We start from the raw sequence: 25229 nt of genomic DNA on the forward strand, positions 1-25229 counted from the left end.
ATGTTATTCTACTTTCACGAATTTCATGTTGCAAAATCTTGTATTTCTTCTAGCCCACTCACTGACCCAAACCATCTTCGAGATCAGTTATGCGCGATATCGAGAAGCTTACCTTTAGTCCCAACCGGGATGGAACTTCTAGTTGAGTCCCAAGCTGCCTTCTGCCGAATATTACGTGTGCAAACATCTCGAACAACAACAAAGTGAGGCAAATTTTCCAGGCAGAGAGTAGTCTGCTTGCAAAAATGGATCGGTTGCAACATCTTGAGGACGTGACCAAATGTACACCCCCGCGTTCTTGCGGCCGCCTGGGACAGTGTTGTCAAGTACAAATGCTACCAAGAATGTAACCACCATGCTCATGGACATCAGTGCATTTACAGCAAAATCAAGCTGACACGCATTCACAAAACAAGTGTAAAATAGGGAATAAGCGTGTATACTGGTTCACTAGCGGTGTGAACTGGTCCATCAGATGCAGCTGAATATGGAAGGAAATAACTTGACAGCACCAAACTCGACATGGGTTGGTACTGTTGGAAATAAGCAGGAATGGACAAACCGAGTAACAAAGACACCCCGACTATCGTCATGTTCCTAAAACTTGCTGTTTGAGTGTATTGCAAGGTTGAGAGGCCGATGGCCACAACAAGGGCCCACATGAAGCACAAAATCGCAGCAGCCAAGGACAGTGGTATAGAAGCAAGAATTGCACCGACTTTTCCTGTTACACACAAGTCAAGATGTCAACACAATATTGACCTCATACATGTACGATAAACTAGATATATTATCGAGCAGACATATTGAATACATAGGCAACCCCATGGATACCATATACAAAATTTCATACAGGATCGGGCAGTAAGATAAGAATGAGGGAAATATGATTTAGTACACCCCGAAATCATATTCATATCCCTGGAAGAACATTCTATCATATATCCACCATGCACCAAGAAGCTTTTTCCAGCCAAAATTGATTTTCGACTTTACCTACAAATGAGAAAAGGATCAAGAAAAGTGCTCTGAATGCCACAGCTCTTCGGCTGGCCATCTTTGTTATATTTATTGTATGTGTATTTTCTGTCAAAGTTGTTGAGCCGGTACCCAAACCCCAAAGTCCAGCCAGCAGGCTACAGAAACCTTCCAATGCAATGCCTCTGCTCACTACTCCAGGAGTTGGAGGCTTCGAACTGACTGGCAAAGAAGTAGAGTGATATGTTCCGACCTGCATGGTCATTCACAAGCAGCAATGTTAGGGCCATTACCATTATCTTCCTGTTCAGTAACAGATATTAAGAGTTAAAACACATTCAACATCGAAAACCAGTTTTGCTTCTTTGTTTTCTTGCTGTTACTTTTTCTACACGACTATTTAGCATTTCATAAATAGAACCATGCAAGAAAATTCTAGAGGGTAATTTTTTCCCAAAATCAAATATTTCCATCACAGCATACATTTGATACCGATATTTTGGAACATTATAGACTACTGACCGAATCCACTGATGCAACAAGTGACACAATGATCATAATCAAAGATGTCCGAACATGGAAGATAGGGACACCTCACTGTAAAGGGTACGGAATTCTGACCCAAGCAGCAGCTCTCCATGCATTCGAAACATCAGCTCTGCAATGCTTCATGGTATATACATGTTTTCTACACTCGTCAAGTAAAATGTTTGAACTCGGAATGTCAGGGCTGCAATCTTTGTAATCATAAGCTCCTCCCACCGTCAGAAGAAATGCATATATCCATGTAAGCATAACACTCAGAGGAACCTGCAGTGATCGAACAATGACACGGTGATCAATTAACAATATCTCTACCAAAAACAAAGAAACTACCATCTACCTGGACAAACCAAATATAGAATTCAAGAAAGGAAAGAGGTAATTTTAAAAAAAACAAAATTGAAATGAAGTTTTAGAAAGAATAAACAAGAGTACGTACTGCATATATTCTGAAAAATCGATGCCCAAAAATGGATACTCCTCGAAGATACTAGAAAAAAAGTAGACATCCTTAAAAGGGATAATAAAAATCAAAGTATCAACTGTATTTATGTTCTCGGTAGCTACACAGTATTAAACTTTGCTAAAGAAATTACTCACAAGGGTAAATATAAGAACCAACAATATCAATGGAACACCGACTTCTACACAACTACCAGCTTGTGGAAAACCATAACTGAAGAATGCTAAACCCACAGCGGCAACAGTTGGTGCAACCACAACTGGGTTAATCAATCTACAAAACAAAAACACAGTCAAACCCATGGATGATTCCAAGTTATATCAATATGCTAGATGGTGTACATATGCATGTTTCTCGTGATAACGATGTTCTATCTTGCCTGGTCAAATAAGATTGTAGAAACATTTGGAGATAAGACGCTTATGAATCATTAAATTCCTTTTATTTTAGCACAAAATTGCACATTGAGCGTAAATGAAAATTTCAAGATAGAATTACCTCAGTAAAAGAGACATCAAACCACTGAATCCCAAGATACTTTGGAATACTGAACCGACAATTATAGCTCCTTGCAACCCTCTCATTATGTGCCTGAATTTCTACAGTAATTTTTTTAAAAAAAGTATTATTGAAAACTAGAATAAGATGCTATTTCATGAAACACTAGTTTAAGTTTGTCTGCCATGAATTAAAGATGCGCTCAATTATTCTTACAGAATTGGAATTGGAAGCAAACTTTCGATGACAATAAGGGGACCGTATTTATTAAATTGATCAAACTTTAGAGCATCAAAGCCATTTACAGGAGAAACTAACAGAAGATACAACACTCATCTTCTTTTGCATAACTTACATGTTCAGAGAGGTTTCTATAATCCCGAGCATTGATGATAACTAGTGCCGGTGCCAGATATATGAACGAACTCCCTTGAACTAATGGAAGCCGGGTACAAAAGTAGAAGTGCATAATTGAGCTAATGCCAGAAATTAGCAGCATTGTAGAGATCACAGTGGCAGTATCTTTCTGCATTGCATATCAGAAATATCACTGCATTTCATATTCCAAATCTCTTAAGATGTCGAGTAATCAATACTTCTACGGGTAAAGAAGCTTACATCTGTTCCGCCCATGGCTGGTACCATAACCAATGGAATAAATATAAGTGAGCCTGCCAATGACATTCCTTGTTCAGTATTTGGTAACTACAACATTCAATTACACTGTAACCATGGAAAACAATTCATGAAAATTAATGATTTATGTCCTTCCCTTTGGTTAAAGCCTCAAATAATAAAAATAAGAATCATGTTCGAATTGGAAATTTCATATAAATGTTTGACAATATCCAAAGCTGAACATGCATTGATAAGTCACCTTTCATGTTTTTCAAATGATAAGCATAAACTAAACCCAAAAAAAAAAACTACAGCAAAACAATCGAAGTTAGAACATGAAGCCTAGAAAAATCCGAGCTCTCCATCTGTATCGAGAAATTTCCTACAAGTAGAAAAACTTCAGCAATTTTGTTTCCTTAAATACACACAAAGCCAAGCAACAAGAGACATAATCACCATATCAACTCCAGCTTCTAGCTGTTGGAAAACTCAAATACTGTGATTTCATCTACTAACATAACATCTACATGGAAAGAAATCTAAAGTAAATAACAGTTTAATCGACACTAGCTAAGAAAACAGTATTCAACACATCATCAACAATGAACATAAACAAAAAATAATACAAAAGCAAGCACAAACAAAACAAAAGGTAGATTATCTCTCAACCCGACCTTCAACCCGGGATGATTTTCATTCCACCCTTTTATCCTTGAAGTATAAATTCCATTTTAGTCACGAATGAAATGGCAAATTTTCGTTTTCCATATTTAAATGTTTCCGTATTTGTACTTTGGTCACCATTCCTTAGTTATTACTTAAGGATTAATTTCGAAATGGATTGGTTAATTTGAACATGGTTCCATTTTAGTCGTCTTCATATTATTTGTGTACCTTCAGGTTAGTTGTTACTTTCATCCGTTAATTCGAAATTTGTTTTATTACAGTCATGTTGTTTGTCCCAAGCTTAGCATTGTTTTATTTGCACTTCAAACCACTTAATCTTGTTTCGTATACATTTTAATCATCTTTTATGTATATTTATAAAGTGAAATATCAGTATTAAATATACCGTTAGATCCCCTTAAATTGTTATGGTTTTGATTTAGTCCTTAGAGTACTTTACATGTTTTTATAAATTTTATTTATTTTTTATTTTTTATATAGTTATTTTTATTTATTTATTTTCTTTTTTAAAGTCTTTGTAAGCATTCGTATTAGCAAAAAGTTTTCTTGTGTAAATATTTAAATTCGAAAATTATCTGATATTATTTGTTAATTGTTTGACTAATTTAGGAAAGACCTCCAAATAGCTGGAATGCCCTTCCAAGCGATTATTCGAATAAAATTCTTCTGATATGATTAGTTTCTATTTATTAGGTTAATCAAATGTATTTTAAATAATTCCTTGCTGATTAGTATGTTATTTATATTCATAATTTTTTAAATTATATACTTAGCTTTCTTATAGTTATAAATAGTCCCCCAAAAATTTCGTGACCTTGATTTATCGTTTATTTATTTTTATGTCATCCATTAGCTTATGTTTTATTTTTATTTTTATTTATTTATTTGTTTGTTGTGATTGATATCATCTTTGTTCTTTGTATATGTGTTTATTATTATCACATTAATATACCATGCATCCATTTTCTCGTCCTTCTTAAAATTTAAGGGCAATATTATCTTATGTCGTGGGTTAACAAAATTTCGTCTAATATAACTGGAGTTCAATTTCTATTAATTTATATAGTAAGAGAACATCCCTCTTTTAATAATATCAAGTGAATTAAGTAATTTCACTGAGTCAAATATTTTCAAAGAATTCACTCTTTTAAAATTCACAGAAATAGAAAGGATCGTATTTTAAATTTTGAATTCAAATGTTTAAAATTCATCGTTTTAGATAACGTATAATCGAAGGTACCAATCTTTTGGGCATTGTGGGAGTCCTCATCATCCCCACGCGTAACCGACTTTTGGACACTCTAAAATAAATTTTTGATAAACGCAAATCAATTTTTGTCTTAGAAATATTTTTTGTTTAAAATTGTTTTAAGAGACATTTTTAGATATTAGACTACTTAACTCAAATGTAGATGGCGACTCTAAAATTCAAATTAAAAAAAACAAAATTTCCAAAAAAAATAAAGTTATAATTATTTTTAAATTTAATTTATAATTTTAAATAAAAAATAGTTATGAAAAAATTAATTAAAAAAATTATGACATATGGTTTTAAAAAAATTAAGTACTAACACAGATTAAAATTAATAATTTATGTATTTAATGCCTAGTTTACCTATATTTTAACCTCGCAAAGTATTTATTCAGTATTTCGGTTTTCCCTGTTCCTTTCTACGCTCTCTCTCGCCGGCCACAAAGATTCCGATCCGAATCATCCGGGCTTTACCAAACCCTGGGACGGCCGGCCGACCTTTTCTACGCTAAGGAGACGCTCTATTTCCAAAATCCGAGCCCTAATCCTAACCAAATCCTCCATTATCTTAAAGGCTTAAACCCCAATGAGCGATAAATTCAATTTTAGTAAAAAAGTTGCCAACTCCGGTTTCAATCCACCTCAAAGTAATGGTCAAACCAGCCTAAAAAAGATTGCAGGCAACCAAAGGTGGGAAACCCACATGGGTTTCGATGACAATGAGCTCAAAAAGCATGATGTAACGCAAGGAAAAAAAGGGAAATTTGAGCTGAAAAAAAGTCCAGTAGAGACTGAAAACGTGAAGGGCACATTTTGGACTGCATGTTCCTACTGCTATTACAAGTTCGACTACGAGAAGAGGTATGAAGAGTGCCACCTGCGTTGTCGGAATTGTAGAAAAGGGTTTCATGCGATGACGGTGGCCGCGCCACCGGAACATTTATGGGTGAAATGCGATTCGGGGAATAGTTCAACGACTGACAAAAAAGGGTCCGGACGGCGAGATACTACGAAAAGACATGTTGTCGAGATTTCTGATAGTGATGATGAGAAGGAGATGGAAGTGAAAAACGAGGCAGGTGAAGTGAAAGCAGAAGGTTTCAACAATGGTGAAGGAAGGGTCATAATGAAGAGAGTAAAATCTGTGGGTTGGAGTATTAAGAAAATTGCAGGGAGAGGGGTGAAGATCAAGACAGTTTAGACTGGAGCTGCAGATGGTTTAAATGAAGATGAATCGGAGTCCTTTGATGAAGGAAGAAAAATCAATGGCTGTTAAGGGATTCCTCACTGTGCTTGTATGATTTTTAACAGTAGACAGGTTAACATGAAGCAAATTTTGTGTGTAGAGGCTGGTGTGGCTGACATTGTGTTTTCTAGCCCGTTTGGTGGTAAAAAGATGCACTAGTTATGGTACAGGTTCTTGAATCTTGATCAGCTTCTTGTTGTTTTGTCGTTATTATCAATGGAAACTGTGTTACGCTTCTTAATTGTGTGTTTTGATGTTATGTTCTTAATTGATTGTGTCAATCTCTGTTTCTTGAACCGACTTTTGTAGGATTTAGTGGACGTTTATATTTACTCGTGTATTTCAAGTTCTGCAAGTGCAAGCACAGTGTTAGCTTCTTTAGATTTTAGATGAAGATCAACCCTTCGATTAAAGCAATGTTACTCAGACTATTCATTTTTCATGAAGTACACATATAAGGCACATTTTCGATACGGGAATGCAAAAAGGAAAAAGGAAAATAGAGCATTCCAATATTAAACTTGCACCTTTCTCCGACTCTCACATTTGAATATTAGGATTGAATTGTCTATTGGTTGAAATAGAATGAATTTGTGGATACTTGGGAGTGATGACCTACACACCGTTATTTTCTTAGGAGCTTCGGACAGTCTTTGTGGTCCTTCAAATCATACCGGTATTGCACTAATAGAGTTTGATATTCCTAGGTACCGAAATTAGCATTTTGAAATGTTAAGTTCTTCTGCATTTATCTATGGTCTTCGTCTCTTTCTGAAGCTAACCTTGATTTTAGTTTTTTCTTGCTAATGCTGTCAGGGCTGCTAGAGCTTAAGCATTTTATAATTTTTTACCTGCTTTTAAGTTATAATTTTGTATAACGTTTTGCTAATTCTATCAAACGAAGCAGATTCAGTCAGGTCCATGTTTGATGTGTCTTGGTGCTCTTTCTGTAAGGGGACAGCGCCTAAAAGAACCCGCCTAATTTAAGTTCTCTTCAATATCTTTAATTTATAACATTTTTCATTAGCTATTCCTGTGCTAGTAGGGTGGGGATAATGGCAAATTCTCCACGTTCAACTACAAGACATGAAATCATAAGAAAATCATGCATATCATAATCAACAACTCCAGATCCCAGAATCTGGAGAATTAAATGTTTAGATTGTATCAAATATTTCATGAAATCATCCCATGTTTCATGCATTAAATCTCATTTATTAGCTTTGATGTCTCTTATTCTTCATCTCTTTACCGCATGCATATGTGGTCTTATTAATAAACTTTAAAAGGGTATTACCTTGTTCAAAGATTGTTTAATCTTCGAACAAAATCACTTTCCCAATCTATGATCTTTCTTTCTACGGAACAAGTTCTACTGGAGAAAACCCAAGCTCCCCCAATGGTTCGTCCGAAACAGGTAACGGTTCACTGTTTCTACCATCTTCTCATTCTTTGGTTGAGAAATCTTCCTATAAATCATCTGCTTTGTACCTGTGGTTAGAACAGGATATGCAACACCATCTCAGAGGTCACTATGGTTCAGTTTCAGCGATTGATTTCAGCTTCCAAAGTTTGACGAAGAAGACTAAATCAAAGGCTGAGGTTATCGTAACCAATGCCCTGAAACACAGAATTGCTGAGAGGGATCGAAGAAAGCGGATCAGTCAACAGGTTCACATAACCATCCTACCGAACTTGATCAAAGTAAGTGAAGAAGAGATCACATAAATTTAATTATCATTACATTTCCGTGGTAACATAATTGATAATCCTAAGCTGAGGCCTCCTTTATAAAGAAAAAGGGTACTCAGTTAAACTTTTCATTTCAAGTCACAGATGGACAAGGCATTGGTGTTAGACGAGACAGTGAGGTTTGTAAAGGAGCTGAAATGGAGAGTAAAAGAAATGAAAGGCGTTTGTAATGGAAGCTTGGAGCGTGTGCTCCCTGGTGAGTCAAACAACTTGAGTTTGGGTTATCGTAAAAGGATGGGAGTATGGTGAAGGCAACATTCAGCTGTGACGACAGGCCGGAGCTGATACATGATCTCACACGAGAAATTAGGAAGGCAAATGGGACGGTCGTGAGGGCGGAGATGGTGTTTATAGGAGGAAGGAATAAAAGTGTGTTGTGGATTAAAGGGTTTAGTGGAAATGAAGGGATAGGTATGCTTAAGAGAGCTTTGAAAATGGCGATAGACAGACCAATAAGAAAATTGAGAAGCCTCCTTTCACTCTCTGATATTCACATGTCAAAATTATGTACTTTAAACACAATTATGATTTTGATAATAACACATGAACAGTCGAAGTCCAGATTTAGAGCATATACCAATTGTTTCAGCTGTGAAAATTGTAGAATTCAACGCTTTTAGAACACAAGTTGTCTGCTACAATTCGCTCTGATAGACTCTTCCAACTTGTCAAGCTTATCGAAATCAACTTTAAATGAAACCATGGTTATCCCTTCTTTCCCAGTATCATAATCCTGTTTAATGTCCTCTGCTTAAAATGATTGCAACTGCATTACCAAAAACATGACACAGATAATTAACGTCTCAAAATTACCTTAAACATTCAGAAAAAAAACAACGCCTACTTGATGGTACAGAACTCCCAGAAGATCGAAAGGAACCTCCACACCCATTGGAACCTTCAAAACTTTCCAATCAAATAATTAGTGTTTCAATTGATTCAAATCAAAAAAAAAAAATCTTACTTTAGATTTGATGAGACAAGTCGGAGCATTTCTCAAGCATTCCGACGCCACTCCACCGTAAGCCCTAACAAGTCCTCCCGCTCCCAATTTGATTCCCCCAAAATGCCTAAAATCCATTTAGAACAAGTAAATTCGGTTTCCATTTTGCCCCTGTAATTTTGATTATGATTAAGAAATCAAAGTAATTTAATATACCTAATAACGACTACCATGACTCTATCTAAACCTGAGAAGTCAATCGCCGATTGAATTGGTTTCCCCGCCGTACCAGAAGGTTCGCCGTCATCACTGGACCGGTACTGATCCCCAACCTATATAATCCTTTTAACGACGTCAAATTCATAAGCTGGAATTGGATCACATATAATAGTAAACCGAAATGGCGACGTATCAGATACCTTGTAAGCCCAGCAATTGTGAGTGGCACGCGGATCCTTGACCTGATTGAGGAAAGAGTGAGCGGATTGCTCGATGGAGATTGAGCCGGCGACGGCTATGAATTTGCTCTTCTTTATTTCTTTCTCCAATGTTACCGTCTCTTTGACTGTGGTAAACGCGCCTCCATTAGTGGTGGCGCTAGAGCTGCTGGCGGTGGTGATAGTAGCTTTTTTCTCTCTCGTTGCTGCCATTAACCTTTTTCAAATGGAAAAGTAGTTCACATTTGGACAAAGTGTTTTTCGGAAGTGTTTTGTCGCTATTAGGTCATGGTCAGACCGATTCGTTGTCCTAAAATTTTCATTTTCTTTTTCAGGGAAAAAAAATCTAAAATTTCGATACAATTATGATTTGTGAAACTTTTTATTTAACATTTTTTTAAAATTTAAAATTAAACAGTAGCCCCTAAAATTTATTAGATAAAATTATATTATTAATCTTTGTATTATCTAAAAGTTATAGATTTTAATTCATTTTTTGTTTAATTTAAATATATTATTCTTATAATATTTAAATGTATAAAGTTAAAATTAATTGAATTATAGTATGAGGATTAAACTTATAATTTAGGCTTAGTATAAGATTTATTAAGAGACAGTAACAATTCATTTTATGTTTCATCCTCCTCCAAGGTTTCATTTTTTTTACTCTTATATGTCTTACTTCTTTATACCTATTACAATATATTTATCAAATTTATTAATAATTTTTAAGGATAATTTTATCATTTTCCTCGATCAAATATATCATGCATAATTAATATTAAACACGAATTATAGGACAAAGGGAATACTCGTTAGTTTATAAAGAAACTTATTTATTTAATTAAGTATTTATTATGATCATTGTTCTCTATATTGCATTATGTGTCCGTTGGAGATTGGATATTTGGGACGACGGTGGACCGTTGTAAGTCATTTTTCGACCTAGCATCTTATTCTAATCTCTTATTCTAATTTTTTTTTATTACAATTTATCGTTGGAGATTAGATCATTAATCGATTTAGCATCATAGATTGATTTTCTATTTTTGATTTTCGAGTGACATAATAGTTGTTAAATATGAATGATTCATTCGGAGATGATTCCTTCGAAAGGTCACATTATATTTTCATAAAATCTCGAGATGACATAATAAGTATCTATGTTATTTTATGTTGTAATCACTTAATATCGTATTTAATTTAAACTAGTTGATAATATGGTGTCATGTGTAATACATGTAGCATGTGCAATAGTTATCTATTTTTATCTTCATTCTCTTCTAACTTCTGAAACTAATCAAAACTGATATTCAAATTAATTTGACCTTAAATTTATTTTCATTTTCTTTAAACTCCGAAACCAATCAAGATTGATATTCAAATTAATTTGACATTATATTTTTTTTTTAAATATAATTCTAATATGATCTAAAGAAAATGATAAAATAGAGAATAAATAATTTTAATGGATATTGAACTCATAACTTAAGAATATACTAGAGAATGAAAATAATATGTATCTTAGTTCATTTATAAATTAAATTTATAAGGATAAAAGTCATCATTTCGATCAAATAAATGAAATCAGTATACAAAGATTATCATATGTAAGAAACAAAGAAGCTTATGCTAATATACGGTTCTATGTTTGGTAAAAAAATCTGATGATATGAAACTAAAATAACCATCTTTATCGTGAAAAATAAAATGAAAATGAATTTGGTCAATTTTATTATTTTTTTTTTCATTTCCATTTTTGTAGTAGTTATAACATTTTTCCAATATATTTCCTTTCTAGTTCCTTTTTTTTCGCAATGGCGCGGCTGCCCTCTCCTGGATCCCTCGATTTCGTTTCTCATTTTGCCCTAAAATCTCAACTTCTCTTTGCCTACATAAAGCTTCTCTTATTGCAACAGTCTCCGCTCAGCCCCACTCCCTTTCACTCTCTCTTCTTGGCTTTATTGTTATAATCAAAGTTATGCTCTTCCCCGCAACCCCATTGATGAGCCCTTTTCAACTCAAAGCTTCCACCTTCATCCTTAATTGAAGTTTCTTTCTTTCTTTTTCTTTTCTTTTTTCTGGGGTTTTCTTATACTTGACCTTTTTGGTGGTTTTCTTGAGAAAAAATGGCAGAAAATCTCGACTGTTCGGCCACGAATCTCCTCTGTACAGAGAACACAAGCTGTTGCTTTGATGGTGATCTTGATTTCAATGCCGTGGATGAGTTTGGGGTTTCCCCTGCCTTTAAAAACCAGACCTTTAATCAAAATGACCCTTTTCTTGTAACCAACGGATCAACTTCTTTGATGGGTTGTCCTGGTTTTGAATTACAAAGTGATGATGTAATTAAGGAAATGGTTGAAAAAGAGATGATGCATTTGCCTGGAGATGATTATCTCAAGAGACTGAGAACTGGGGATTTGGACTTGATTGCCAGGAGACAGGGCATTGAATGGATTTGTAAGGTCTGTTTTTTTTTGCCTCTTTGCTTGTTTGATCCATTTAACTAGCTTTTGTAATTAGTTTTATGTGTTAATGTGCTGTGAAATTGATAGTTTTAATCCTTCATTTTTCATCAACAGGCTTCTGCTTATTTCAGCTTTGGACATTTGAGTATTTGCCTATCAATTAACTACTTGGATAGGTTCCTATCAATGTATGGCTTACCTGTAAGTGTTCGAATTTGCCTCGAATTTCGATTCTTTAAGTTCTTAAATCATAATGTAGTTACTGATTAAAATGATACAGAGAGATAAGACATGGACAATCCAACTGTTGGCTGTTGCGTGTTTATCTATTGCAGCTAAAATGGAGGAGACAATGGTGCCTTCATCTGTAAATTTGCAGGTTCTTGATTCAATGTCTTTTGCAATGCAGTTTAATCACTCGTCTTTTCCTCGGTTCGAGTTTCGTGATTGTTTTTGTTTGCAGGTAGGGGAACCAAAGTTTGTGTTTGAAGCTAAAACAATCCAAAGAATGGAGCTTTTGGTTTTAAGCACATTGAAGTGGAGAATGCAAGTTCTAACACCTTGTTCCTTCATTGATCACTTCTTGAGCAAGCTTTGTAACGATCAATATCCGTCATCGACTTTGATCTCTAGATCATTACAACTAATATTGAACACGATCAGAGGTTTATCTCTCACTAAATCTATTTTGTTTATGTTTTTCATTGAAAAATGGTGGATCTAATAAATGAATGCAGGTATTGACTTGTTGGAGTTCAGACCTTCTGAAATTGCCGCAGCGGTGGCCGTTTCCGTTTCTCTTGAAACGCGAGGGTTCACCGTAGATAAAGCTATTTCATCATTCATCATTATACAAAAGGTAAAAAAAATTAAGATGCACAGCTCAAGAGAGATGACAAATTCGGTTGATCTTCGACGGTTTCTTTTGCAGGAAAGAGTGTTGAAGTGTGTTCAAGTGATGAAAGATTCGACACTCATCGACGGCACTGCAGCTCCTTCAGCTTCGTGTGTACCCCAAAGCCCCATTGGGGTATTGGATGGCTCAACATGTTTGAGCTATAAAAGTGATGAAGCAAAACATGGGTTATTTCCGAATAGTTGTCATCCCAGACCAGACATTAAAAGGAGGAAACTAGACAACAAATCACCTCAACTGGATGTCATGTTCCATGAGACCTGAAATTGCCCTTTGCTTAGTTTTGAATCTGGTTTTGTTGCTGGAAACAGAGTGAAAATGAGAACATACATAGGAATAAAATCTCAAGGCCAAAAAAAAAAAATGTTCACATATAGTTTAAGAACCCACAATTATATATATATATATATATATATATATATATATATATATATATATATATATATATATATATATTACGGGAAGAAGTGGAGGGTGCCTCTGCCATTGTCATGGTGGGTGTTGGTTTTAGAAAGAAAAACTACAGGTTTCTTATTATTGTTTTTATTTGTTGTAGATTTTAATTATATATATGAGAAAGAAAATCAAGTTAGAAGTTATAATCAAAACTGAGACTGTAATATTCTTTCAGGCAGCAATTAGGGTGTAATTATGGCATTTTAGTAATGATTAAAATAGTTTTGTTTATTTTATGGTGGGTACTTGGTTTGTGCATTTTCTTTGTCTTGTTTAAGGTATTTTTAAATTTAAATTATTTATCTTAAATTATTTATATATTTTTTTTGATAAATTCGGAGCGATTATATGGTAATATCTGTGCAAAAACTTTAAACCCTCTAAAATTGAAGGTTCATATTCTTGCATACATGATGTTAGAACTCAGAATATCAAAAAATAATAACAATTTCTTTAATCACTAAGATCGTTTGGTTCGTGTTTCATATATTTATATTTATATAAAGATTATCATTAAACCACCAGTCTAGGACGATGATTATATGACATTAATATGATATTTTTAATTTTATATCATTTTTTATAATTAATAGTCTCTATATAAAAAATGATGAAAAAAATAGTGAAAATACAAAAAATAATATCATGTTATTGTCTTTATTAAAATATTTATTAATTGTTATTAAAATAAAAAAATATTAGCTAGTATTTTACTAAAAAATTAATTTAATGATTAAATTAAGAAGTAAGTAATGTATTGGTGACTAATGATTTAGTTTACCCTTTATATAATCACATTATTTAAGAGGTTTTCAAGAAGGTGCCTTATGGGTGGGGGGCCCAGAGAGAGTGAGTTTGCCAACAAAAAGGGTTTCGGTTTCAGAGTAAGACCGGTCAACGTCTGAGATTTGGTTCAGTTTTAAGTCAGTTTGTGTCTGAATTCTGAAAGAAAGCACAGAGCAAAATACATTATATAATAACAGTTTCGGTCCAAAATACATAGTTGTTCTATTTTCGTTACACACCTGAGAGCCGGATGACAAAAAGTAAATAAATTTAAAAGTCTGATGGTAAAATCATAATTTTTTATAGTTGGATGATCAGAACAAAATACAGTAAACTTTATGCGACTAAATACTGAATTTACCCATGAAAATACTAGTAATCTGTTGTTAATAAATTTGTCCAATGACCCAGCGCGAATTACCATATAAATTTGTCATCAAATTATCACTTCCAGATGCTATAAATGTGCATAAGTTAAATGTATCAAATCATTTTAGCACGAGACACAATGCATAAGATTGCACGGATTACAGCAACTGCCATTTCAATTACATTGAGCTTAAAACAGAACAGATTCATTATATTCTTCTCCTCTTGACAGTCATCAGATATCCATTAACGTTACCAAACTTTTCATTTCCAACACTGAATAGCTTATATCAGATGCTCCCGATCGGCCGAGTCAATCCGTCGAACGATAACGAGCTGCACAACGGAGTGAATGTTACACTGGTAGAAACGGTATCACGAAGACTGAGAAGTATGGAGCTGCAAAGCTTCCTTTAAGAATGTAACAGCTCCTTCATAGTTTAAGAATCCCATGAACCAAAATTCATGACCATCAACAGAGACAACTTGGATGTACTTTTCAGCAGAATTGAGTCGGCTCGTTGAAGGATTAACTGTTTTAAGTTTACGTAAAGGCTTAAAACTCAAAGAGACATATTTCCTTGCTCTGGTTGAACAATCTTGGCTTTCACCTGTCACGGGCAGTCCAATGCTGATTCTCTTCTCCAAGCTTAAGCGTCTCAAATCTCATCTCAAACCCTCAATAATTCTTTCTTTAGTGAACTATCTTCTCGGGTTATTTCTAAAAGAGTTGAACTGGAGCAACAACAGCTTAAAACTCTTAAAGGAGAAGCTTGCTATGACTTAGAAATCCCTTTACATAAGGATCTTATTTTTTTTTGGAAGATGCTGAAGCTATGTTCTTGAAACAAAAAGCCAAAATTCAGTGGCTCAAAGAAGGGGATAAATGTTCTAAATTTTTTCACTCAGCAGTTGCCCTAAAAAATAAATGAGACACCATTAGACTATTGATTGATGACCAAGGGAACAAATTAGAATCTTTTGATGCTATGTCATCTGAGATTATTAACTTCTTCTCTAATCTACTGGGTTATTCTGACCTAATGGTCAAAGGTATTGATCCAATTTTGCTAAGTGACCTGCTCCATACTACTATCCCTATTGATCTTGATGCAGATCTTACCAAAGAAATTACCATGAATGAAATTAAAGATGGATTTTTTTCTCAAGGTAACGATAAAGCCCCTAGTCCTGATGGCTACACCCCTATCTTTTTTAAACATTCTTGGGCTATCATTGGTGAAGAGACCTCTGCTGCCATTAAACAATTTTTCTAGGAACCATTTATCCGTCCTACTTTCAATGCTACTACAATAGCTTTGATTCCCAAGATTCATAATCCAAGTAAGGTCAAAGATTTTAGACCAATATCTTGTTGTACTGTTGTTTATAAAGCAATTTCCAAAATTCTGGTCAATAAACTCTCCAAAGTAATTCCAAATCTCATCACCCTCAATCAAACAACCTTTGTTAAGGGGCAATCCATTGTTGATAACACTCTGCTGGCCCAGGAATTAATGAGAGGGTACAACAGAAAACATTTATCTCCTCGTTCTGCTATGAAAATTGACCTCCATAAAGCCTTTGATTCTGTTAATTGGGGATTTATTTCTACTGTTTTAAAGGCTATTGGTCTTCCTCCTATTTTTATCTCTTGGATTGAAACTTGCTTCATGACTACTAGCTTTTCAGTTTCTTTAAATGGAAGTCTGATTGGGTATTTTAGAAGAGCTAAGGGTGTAAGGCAAGGGGATCCTCTTTCCCCATACTTATTTCTCCTATCAATGAATGTTCTTTCAAATCTCTTGAACTTGGCAGCATCAAAAGGGTTGTTTAGTTATCATCCCAAATGTAAGCGCATTGGCCTTACCCATCTCTCATTTACTGATGATTTACTAATCTTCTGTAAGGGCACTATGGACTCTATCATTGGGGTTAAATCTGTTCTTGATACTTTTTATGAAATTTCTGGACTGAAATTAAATGCTTCGAAATGTGATATGTTTTCTGCTGGTATTCCTATCTCAACTCTTGAGGACATTAGTCTAATTACTAGATTCAAAATTGGCAGGCTGCCAATAAGGTATTTGGGAATTCCTCTGGTTACTAGGAAAATTACTGAAAACGATTGTTCTGCTCTTATTGATGCCATTAAATCTCGGTTACATCTTTGGTCTGATAAGACTCTAAGTTATGCTCGAAGATTAGAGCTTGTCCAAGTTGTTTTATATAATATTACAAATTATTGGCGCATATAACTTTTCCTCTCATTCTCTGTCTTGAAAAAAATAGATCAATTATGTTCTAGGTTCTTTTGCAAAGGGGCTGATAAATCAGCTGCTGGTGCAAGAGTGAGCTGGAAACAAATCTGTCGGCCTAAAACAGAGGGTGGTTTGGGTCTTAAAGACTTGAAAATTTAGAACAAAGCTTGCATGATGAGCCTAATCAAGAATATCCTTGTTGGTGAAGGATCTCTGTGGGTTGCGTGGTTAAAGAGCTATATGTTCTGCTCCAACGATTTTTGGTATGTTCCTGTTAAAACTAATATGAGTTGGAGCTTAAAGCAAATTTTGAAGCTCAGGTCAAAAGCTTCCGCTGCTATGCCTTTGGTTTCCAAGAAAGTTAAAGATTTATGGAATGATATTAGGGAGAATAATCCTAAAATTCATTGGCATGCCCTGATCTGGTTTCCTCTTCTTATTCCCAAACACATTCTCATTACGTGGATGGCTATGCTTGATAAGCTTCCTACCAAAGAGAGGCTGCACCGTATGGGGATCGCTAAAGACTGTACATGCTTATTTTGTGATGCTGGTATAGAAACCAAGAATCATCTTTTTTTGAAATGTTCGGTTGCCAAGGCACTATGGACTTCTATCTTCTCCCTCTACGGTCTTCGGTTTAGGCACTCTAATTGGGATCACCTAGTCGAATGGGTAGTAGCTACCTGGAAGGGTAAATCACTTTTTACCTCTATCATGAAAATCTCTTATGCTGCTTTGATTTACATCATTTGGAAAGAAAGAAACAGAAGGCTTTTTCAATCCCAAGCCACTACTGTTGAAGCCATGTTTAGTGAGATCAAAGAAATTGTTGGGTTCCAACTTAGGGGCAGGTTTATACATAGATTTGATAACGTTAACATTACTCTTTGTAACTAATGGGGTATAATTTAATTTTGTTCTGATTGCCTTTCGTTTTTTTAGGTGATCGTTGTAATTTTGAACATTGAATGTTTTTTGTAGCAGTTCTATGCTCTTTGGGTAATAAAAATTGAATTATCAAAAAAAAAAAAAGAATATCAGATTAATACGAGTATTTCAATTACAATGAAGAATCGAATCGATATGGTATTCAAATCTATAGTTGCATCAAGTGTAATGCAGGTATACCAAATAGTAGCTCCATTCAGTTTGGGTACCATTTTCATAGGAAAGAGGAGTGTCACTGCAATATGCAAGCTTTGATGTAGAAACATATAGAACTCCCATGACAGGGCCAGCTGATGTGGAAAAGTAACATGGAAATGAATTTCCGAGTTGCTCTTCCGGAACCGTCGCAAAAGTTTGCCTGAATATCTTCTCGTACCCATCTTCTGCTAAAACCTTTGTTCCTCGAGCAATTCTTCCCATGGCTGCCTCACCAAAACTCGGACTTGTTTTTACTGATATGATGACCATGGATAATAAAATCAAAAAACTTAAATGAAGATTTTAAAATTAAAAAATAATTGGTAGCACATAAAATATACTAGTACTACATAAGAAATAAACAAGAGAAAACACACAGTGCTGCCACGTGTTGACTGCCAGATCCTCGGCTTTTCTCGCGGCTTCTTCGGCTTTTTCCCCCATCTCACCAATACCTCTTTCACTGTGTCCATTTTCTCTGTTTCCAATTTCATAATTATTTAAAGATTTAGAGAAAAAAAATAAAGCTACTGAAATCGGAATAAATGTCTAATTGCTTGCCTTTGAAGGAAGTCGAAAAAGATTCGGGAGCGGAATCGTGAGCGATGTAAGGATTAGGTCCGTCAGGAGCGGATCCGGCAACGCCGTGATCCGCAGCAGGCGATTCACTAACCGACTCAGGACTCCAGTGAACCGTTTTCCTCGATCCGGATGACGTTTGATTCGGTGATTGCATTTGCTCGCTTTGAATCTCACTCTCTCTCGGATTCTGAGTCTGTTTCCCTTGTTGTACTTCCGGCTCTGTTGTTGACACCATAACAAAGCCTTCAGCGTCCATTGCGGGATCCGACTCTTTCTGGTGAGATTCTTCGGCCGGAGGTTGCTTTGATCTGGACTTTGGCTCGGCTACCGTCTTTGATTGCTCCATTCTGCGAACGTTCAGTAAAAATGGCCGCGCGCGAGGTTTTTCGCTGGAAGTTTAGCGGCTGGAGGTTGGTATTTTATCTTCGCGACCGCCTTGTGTTTTATTCTTTTTGATTTGTTTGAATTTAACTGAATTGTTTTTATTCTTTTTTAACAAAAGAAAAGAATAACTTAAGCTGACCAGAACTGGAAAAGGAAGGGATAACTTGAGCTCCTAGTGGATATCTCCATTAAATAAAGAGAGAATGTTATATCTGTATTTTAATAAAATATTTAATATAATATATAAATCCAATTAATATTCTATTAAATATAAATATTATATATTTTAAATAATTATAAAATAATATATATCTAAAAATACTAATTAATTAATAATGTAAATATCGTGCTTACGACAATTATTTAAACCCAATTGTTTTACGAAAAACAATAATTTTGTTATCATCGCTAAAATCATTGAATAGGCTTAATATAAATATTGTATTAAATATTATATTTCGTGTTAAGCGGATGTTAATAAAATTTAACTTGAAATTTCAGGTAAAAAGGTATTAAAGATTTTTATATTTAAAAAATTTCAATATGACTCTTATATTATTTTTTCTTTTAACGTAGTCTTTCAACTCACAAAATAAATTTAAAGTGACCTTCTGACTAACGCTTTTCGTCATTGACCGTTACAGTACTGACGTGACGATCTACGATGTTGACGTAACGATCAACAATGGTTGATAAAACGATCAACAATGGTTGATAACGTATAATATAGCAAAAAAAATTAAATTAGTAACTTAAACATGATAGATAAACTATTATATCAATATCGTGAATCACTATGTTAGCACCGTGAATTGTCAAATGATAATCAAATGGTCATATTAAGTTTTTTTATTAAGTTTGAAAGCTACATTAAAAAAATAATACGAGAATTATATTGATTTTTTTCAGAAAATACAGTTACCTCTAATGCCCTCTAATATATTTTTCCAAAATTTTAAGATTAATGAATTGTTTTAAACGTTATAATAATATTTTTTTATTAATATTTTTAGTGTTTTTTCAAAATCACAAAAGAGGATCGGTACAATTACAAATTGGAGCATTGGACTTCAGAACAGCATGTGCTTGGGTTTAGTTGAGAATGAAGTTGGTGTAGTTCAGCACGTTGCACCTTTTGGCCGAGTGGCCGACACGTCACTAGAAAATTAGGTTCAATCAGCTGCTGCTTTGTTATTGGTTAAATTATACACGATTTTAAAACCATTCATAACGCAAAACTTATTAAAGAAAAAAATCTAAAATTATCATTCATCCAAAAAATTTATTGGTTAATAGTATATCAAACAATAATTTTATATATATATATATCGCAAGTACAAATTAATCTTGAAGCTTAGAAAGAAAACCTTATTGAAGAGAACTTAACTGAGTCAGCAAGCTTCACAACTCGCTCCCCATACCGAGATGACTCGCTAACCTTGTTCTTGCTGCTTCCCATACTCGACCTTCCTCCTCCGTCGTTCCCGATTTGAACCTTAATTTCACTTATCGAATGCCAAACAGTCTCAAACAACGCATTCTTCATTTGCGAAAGTGATGACAATCTCTCCTTACAATCTTCTAATCTCTTCAAAGCAAGCACCAACTCAACCGAGTCAAAAAAGCTCAAACAACTCAGTCTCTCTTTAAGCTCACCGACTCGGATTGAAACTTCGTTGATCGACGACAAATAATCCTCAACCACCGACCCCGCAACCTCTTCCACCAATAAGTTACCTTCGGCATGAGAAGAATCGGGCATTCTCGAAATCTGTTCGATCAAATTCACCAGAGAGTCTATCTCATTAAGCAACTGGCTATTTATAAGCGATGACACTTTCTCTTCTTGTTCTTCATCTTTACCTGCACTGCTTGAAGTTGAACTTAGAAAGAACCCCAGAATCCGTGACGTTTGTAACAGATTTTCAAGGTATAAAGCATACCTGCAAATTGTTTTCAATGAATATTTGCTCTGAATCTGATATCGTAACCAAATATTTTCTGGGAAAAAGAATCTAATGAACGAAAACGTACCATCGAACCCAAGAGGAAAGTTCCCAGGTTAACGACGTGGTGTTATCTCTGAAATCGGAAAGTTTAAGGTAGTTCCGGCCGCCATTGGAAGGGTAAACAGAGAGCTGATCTTGAAGAATGAAGCTGCCACGTTTAACGATATGATGAGCCGTAATGAGGCACTTGAGGGCAACGGAGGCGTCACGGGTAGTCTGGAGACGGTCCATGAGGGCCTCGACGACGGTGGAAACGGAGGCGCGTGAGGTATCACCGGAGGCAAGTAAAGCGTCCAAGTGCTTCGGGTCGGGTGGAGCGAAAGGGTCATGGGTTGTGGCTCTTAGTAAGGCTAAGTGGAGGGATAGGGTTTTGGGATCGGAAAGCAAAGCTGCTTTGCTTTGAGAAGCTTTGTCTTTGATGATTCCGATGATGTCCCTGAGAATTGGAATCCGCCCCATTGAAGAACAAATCAAAGGAAATGAAGACTCGGAAAAAGGTGAAGTGAGCATTTATTGTGAAAATATCAGATATCAAACTTATGACGTGTTTGGCGGGTTGGTTTTTCTTTTGTTTTGTTATAAAGTATTGAATTATATTAAAAAAAATATTAATTTTTAAAAAATTATAAAAGAATCTTTAAATACATTAATTTATTACAAAATAATCTTTATATTCATTAAACAATTATAAAATAATTCTTAGATTTATTAAGTTATGATAACATCTTTGTGAGAAATATTTTATTGTTCGTCTTTATTATATCAAGTTATCGGATAATTCATTAATTTTCAAAATATCGTAAGTTTAGATTATACAAATGTAATCAAAATTGAATACGTATACATGTTCATGTGCTTTATAATTTCAATTTGTGTCGGAAAATTGTATAAAATACCTAATTTGTGGTTATGGCTCTAATACGACCACTTGACTGCATATCATTTGAATTGTGTGTTTATGTATTTTGATAAGAAATTATAATACCATGTTATATATTAGAGCATGCTAGTATATGCATTTGTTACACATGTTATTAAATTGATTGTCGAGTAGATTTGATTAAGGTTGTAACCCATGTTATTAGTGATATTTGTCATTATATAATTAGAAGATTAAATTATTATATTAGATTAAAAATTTTATAATATATAAGTATAAATGCTAAATATATAATTATATCAATTTTATTAACCGTTAAATCAGCTTTTGAGTCAAATGTTGATGGTAGATGATTTGATTGACATTATTTAAATCATTAAATTATCTAGTTGACACGTAATGGCACATGCCACTATATGATTGGTGGATTAAATTTATTAAACTAGATTCAAATTAAGACCAAATTTATAAAATGTGTAAGTAATGGAAAACAAATGTATGATTATACTCCTTTCATCACACTAAATGTGCCTCTTTTGATTTTTAAAATTATTTCATTAAAAATGTCATATTAGAAAAGTCAACAAACAACAACACATATTTCTTTATATATATATATATATATATATATATATATCTACTAAAATTATGTTCATAATCAATATAAGACATATATTATGAGATAGAAGATAGCACCATTTTTGTTATCAATCACATCAACTCCTCCGTTAAATGTTATCGACATATGGTTTGATTGATATGATTTAAATAATCAAGTAAAATAATTGATAAAATTTAAAAATCTATTGTAGGATTAGAATAACCCATAGTTAAATGGCCACGGTTGTAATTTACCCATTTATTTTTTAGTTTAAGTGGTGTTCAAAATTTGGTGGGCCCATCTAAGATCATTGAATTATACAAACTCTGCCGCAGTTACTCTTGAGCAGTTTTCGTTTTTTCCCCGGCAGCGGTGGTGGTCTTCTCTGGCCACTACTTATTACTTTTGACCCTTTCTCTAATAAAGATATCATGGCTATCAGTATTTTTAAACTCTCATGCAGGTTTTTTATTTAATTTTTTTCTTGATTTTTTATTTTACTTGATTACATGATTATTGATTTTTTGATGCATGATTCCTTTATTCGTTTGTTCAAGAAAGTTCATTGATTATCGCATAAAAGTGTCAAACGAGATTAATGTTAAAGGGAGATTTTTTTTTCATTAGCCATTTTAATGTTTCTTTATCTCCTCCATGTTTAATGCTCGAATCCGTAGTGTTCGGTTTTGGACTGGTTTTGAAGTAAAAATGGAGGTGACAGTGATACATAGTCGGGGCTAGGCAACGATGGTAATGGTGATCAAATGGATAGCAAGGTGGTGCAGACATTTCAAAAGAGCTTTGTTCAGGTCCAGAATATATTGGTCCAGAACAGGCTGCTAATCAACGAGATAAACCAGAACCATGAGTCCAAGATGCCCCACAACTTGACCAGAAATGTTGGTCTGATTAGGGAGCTCAACAACAACATACGAAGAGTGGTCGATATCTATGGCGATGTTTCGAGTTCTTTCACCAGATCCATGGATGGCAAAACTGGTCTCAAAAGAAACAGGCCTGCTTGATTTCATTCTAGAGAAAATCAGGGTTCTTCTTTTGTCTCCCTAGAGAAGCAATTCTTTTCACATTGTTGTGTGGCAATGAACTTGCATAGCTTTGCTGATGATCTGATTCTGCAAAATTTTATTCTATTGCATTGTAATTCCCGTGTAGGCTTTGAATCCAATTGAGGTTAATAAAAAAAAAAATGGTGGCCCCACTGCACGTGAGAGTGAGAAAGCTCAAGTCACTGTCTAAATTTTGAATGATATTTCATCAAACATCATGATCTTTTAAATGATCCATCGGCTATGACCACCACATTGATCTACAAAGATCACAGTGACGTGTAACTCACAGATTTGGTTTTGCAAACGACTATCTACGTACGCTGAACGTTCTAGGAAGCATAGTGATTGTGTGTATATACAGAGCAATCAAAAAGATTGAACAGTTTGAGAGTTTCATTTCATTTCATTTTATTTTTTAAATTCTGGGATGGGCTTCTCTGAAAGATGCAAGAATCACCCAAATCACAATGAAAAGCAAGGGGTTTGCGCTTCATGTTTAAGAGAAAGACTATCTCTTCTTTGTTCTGCTTCATACAAAGAAGTTAATTCAATACTCTTCGCTTCTTCCTCTCCGTCGCCATATTTTTCTCCCGCCGACGACTCTTCGCTTCCATCTTCGACCACCGCTTCCCCCGCCGTCTCTCAACACCGTAAGCTGAACGGTTTCGGCGGGACGGGAATAAAGGGGCTGTTTTCGTCGTCGTTGTCGACGACGTCGTCTCCGTCGATCATGGTAAAGCTTGGTAGTATTAAGGGTTTGAAGAAGAGCAGATCCATTGCGTTAGTAACAAGGAACGTGGAGGAAGAAGATGCTAAGCACGGGAAGAACAAGAGAAAAGGGTTTTGGTCTAAGCTGATGAGTTTCAAAGGGAAGAAGAAGAATGTTCTCACGCATTCAACGAGTATGAGATTAACGATCGGTAGAGTTAATCAGATTTTCTAGGGTTTCATTTTCAATGATAATTTGTGCTTGAATCTTTTTACTCTTCTTCTTCTTATTCCTTACATAATTATTGTATGGGAACGAAAGTTTTTCACTCTTACTTAATATCAGCTCAAATCCTTTTTTATATATATAATACAAGGGCGGATGCATATAGTCACATATGGGTCAAATACACACTCATTATTTTAGATTAAATATTTAATATAGTTCAATATATTAAAAGAATAGAAGAAAATAAAAAAAATTTGCATACACATTATATTGAAAAAAAAGTATTAAAATTTTTTGATCTCATTTTTAAATTTTTAGATCCGTCACTGATATAATAATATAAATCGTAATTGTTTTGAATTTGATTTTATCAGATATCATTTATCAAATATAATTGCAAAAATTAAATTTAAATAAACTCAACTCTAATTATAACTTCTAGTGTAGTAATTAGGGATGGTAATCGGGCGGGTCGGGTGCGGATATCCCCTCCTCCATTCTCATACCCACTTAATATTTTTTAATCTACCACCCGCCCACCACCCATGATGGGTACAAATTTTCAAATCCACACCCTCCCACGCGGGTACATTTTTAAATACATCCCCACACCCACTACCCACTAGCGACATACCCATCTAGACCCGCCTAACATCAAACTAATGGATGTTGGAGTTGGTTCCCAGACAGTTCGTGATGGGGTAACAGCGTATGCTTCAATTTGTCAGATGAGTGGCTCTACGAATGTTATGGAGACAAATTGTAGGGAGCATGTAGTCGCAGAGCTGGATTGTTGAGTTGCTTTCGATGTTAATGCTCATAGTGCGCTTAATATGGGTTTGAGGGGCTAAAGAACATGGAAACTGATGCTTTTGATGTTAATGCTTATAGTACAACTAATTTGTGTTTGTATGGGCAGCATGGGCTAAAGAACATGGAAA

General features: G+C 34.6%; 6 protein-coding genes and 1 pseudogene across 9 annotated transcripts; 2 read left to right on the forward strand and 5 right to left on the reverse strand.

Annotated features, from left to right (window-relative positions):
* Nucleotides 1–120: 120 nt before the first annotated feature.
* On the reverse strand, nucleotides 121–2905 carry LOC120181310 (annotated as a pseudogene).
* Nucleotides 2596–24325, forward strand: LOC120181308. 2 transcript variants are annotated; one of them, XM_039186472.1, is made up of 3 exons: nucleotides 2596–2606; nucleotides 8864–8871; nucleotides 23778–24325. In XM_039186472.1, the coding sequence occupies exon 3, from the start codon at nucleotides 23779–23781 to the stop codon at nucleotides 24292–24294; it is 516 nt and encodes a 171-aa protein (XP_039042403.1). In that variant the 5' UTR covers nucleotides 2596–2606; nucleotides 8864–8871; nucleotide 23778; the 3' UTR covers nucleotides 24295–24325. The 2 variants fall into 2 exon arrangements, with proteins under 2 accessions (XP_039042403.1, XP_039042404.1); XM_039186473.1 differs by lacking the exons at nucleotides 2596–2606; nucleotides 8864–8871 and adding exons at nucleotides 17589–17595; nucleotides 23473–23489.
* LOC120181306 (IMPACT family member in pol 5'region-like) lies at nucleotides 7480–9632 on the reverse strand. 2 transcript variants are annotated; one of them, XM_039186471.1, is made up of 6 exons: nucleotides 9400–9632; nucleotides 9197–9312; nucleotides 9002–9107; nucleotides 8882–8935; nucleotides 8615–8803; nucleotides 7480–7921 (listed from the first exon to the last, which is right to left on the reverse strand). In XM_039186471.1, the coding sequence occupies exons 1-5, from the start codon at nucleotides 9628–9630 to the stop codon at nucleotides 8789–8791; spliced, it is 522 nt and encodes a 173-aa protein (XP_039042402.1). In that variant the 5' UTR covers nucleotides 9631–9632; the 3' UTR covers nucleotides 7480–7921; nucleotides 8615–8788. The 2 variants fall into 2 exon arrangements, with proteins under 2 accessions (XP_039042402.1, XP_039042401.1); XM_039186470.1 differs by lacking the exons at nucleotides 7480–7921; nucleotides 8615–8803 and having other exon boundaries at nucleotides 8815–8935.
* LOC120181304 (cyclin-D4-2-like) lies at nucleotides 11239–13232 on the forward strand. Of its 2 annotated transcripts, XM_039186468.1 has the most exons (7): nucleotides 11239–11885; nucleotides 12003–12089; nucleotides 12169–12267; nucleotides 12352–12553; nucleotides 12626–12747; nucleotides 12820–13084; nucleotides 13116–13218. In XM_039186468.1, exons 1-6 carry the CDS (start codon nucleotides 11547–11549, stop codon nucleotides 13066–13068), a joined length of 1098 nt encoding a protein of 365 aa, XP_039042399.1. In that variant the 5' UTR covers nucleotides 11239–11546; the 3' UTR covers nucleotides 13069–13084; nucleotides 13116–13218. The 2 variants fall into 2 exon arrangements, with proteins under 2 accessions (XP_039042399.1, XP_039042398.1); XM_039186467.1 differs by having other exon boundaries at nucleotides 12820–13232.
* Nucleotides 17787–18269, reverse strand: LOC120181408 (GLABRA2 expression modulator-like). Its single transcript, XM_039186539.1, has 2 exons — nucleotides 18203–18269; nucleotides 17787–18079 (listed from the first exon to the last, which is right to left on the reverse strand). Exons 1-2 carry the CDS (start codon nucleotides 18267–18269, stop codon nucleotides 17787–17789), a joined length of 360 nt encoding a protein of 119 aa, XP_039042470.1.
* Nucleotides 18277–18923, reverse strand: LOC120181309 (GLABRA2 expression modulator-like). Its single transcript, XM_039186474.1, has one exon. It carries the CDS (start codon nucleotides 18751–18753, stop codon nucleotides 18334–18336), a length of 420 nt encoding a protein of 139 aa, XP_039042405.1. The 5' UTR covers nucleotides 18754–18923; the 3' UTR covers nucleotides 18277–18333.
* LOC120181305 (putative clathrin assembly protein At4g40080) lies at nucleotides 20124–21326 on the reverse strand. The gene is made up of 2 exons (XM_039186469.1): nucleotides 20826–21326; nucleotides 20124–20734 (listed from the first exon to the last, which is right to left on the reverse strand). The coding sequence occupies exons 1-2, from the start codon at nucleotides 21308–21310 to the stop codon at nucleotides 20146–20148; spliced, it is 1074 nt and encodes a 357-aa protein (XP_039042400.1). The 5' UTR covers nucleotides 21311–21326; the 3' UTR covers nucleotides 20124–20145.
* Nucleotides 24326–25229: the final 904 nt, after the last annotated feature.

The sequence above is a fragment of the Hibiscus syriacus genome, unplaced genomic scaffold, assembly GCF_006381635.1.
Source record: "Hibiscus syriacus cultivar Baekdansim isolate YM2019G1 unplaced genomic scaffold, ASM638163v2 tig00112523_pilon, whole genome shotgun sequence".
Classification (NCBI taxonomy): Eukaryota; Viridiplantae; Streptophyta; class Magnoliopsida; order Malvales; family Malvaceae; genus Hibiscus; species Hibiscus syriacus.

Bases quoted from the DNA above. Each gene is read 5' to 3' on its own strand.
- LOC120181306 (XM_039186470.1), bottom strand. From the start codon at position 9,630: ATGGCAGCAACGAGAGAGAAAAAAGCTACTATCACCACCGCCAGCAGC. The intron at 9,108-9,196 runs GTATATTAAATT...AATGGATTTTAG, and splicing joins GTCATGGTAGTCGTTATTAG to GCATTTTGGGGGAATCAAAT. The intron at 8,936-9,001 runs GTAAGATTTTTT...AAAGTTTTGAAG, and splicing joins CTTGTCTCATCAAATCTAAA to GTTCCAATGGGTGTGGAGGT.
- LOC120181304 (XM_039186467.1), top strand. From the start codon at position 11,547: ATGGCAGAAAATCTCGACTGTTCGGCCACGAATCTCCTCTGTACAGAG. The intron at 12,554-12,625 runs GTTTATCTCTCA...AAATGAATGCAG, and splicing joins AATATTGAACACGATCAGAG to GTATTGACTTGTTGGAGTTC. The intron at 12,748-12,819 runs GTAAAAAAAATT...TTTCTTTTGCAG, and splicing joins CATTCATCATTATACAAAAG to GAAAGAGTGTTGAAGTGTGT.
- LOC120181408 (XM_039186539.1), bottom strand. From the start codon at position 18,269: ATGGGGGAAAAAGCCGAAGAAGCCGCGAGAAAAGCCGAGGATCTGGCA. The intron at 18,080-18,202 runs GTGTGTTTTCTC...TCATCATATCAG, and splicing joins AGTCAACACGTGGCAGCACT to TAAAAACAAGTCCGAGTTTT.
- LOC120181309 (XM_039186474.1), bottom strand. From the start codon at position 18,753: ATGGAGCAATCAAAGACGGTAGCCGAGCCAAAGTCCAGATCAAAGCAA.
- LOC120181305 (XM_039186469.1), bottom strand. From the start codon at position 21,310: ATGCTCACTTCACCTTTTTCCGAGTCTTCATTTCCTTTGATTTGTTCT. The intron at 20,735-20,825 runs GTACGTTTTCGT...AACAATTTGCAG, and splicing joins CTTTCCTCTTGGGTTCGATG to GTATGCTTTATACCTTGAAA.
- LOC120181308 (XM_039186472.1), top strand. From the start codon at position 23,779: ATGGGCTTCTCTGAAAGATGCAAGAATCACCCAAATCACAATGAAAAG.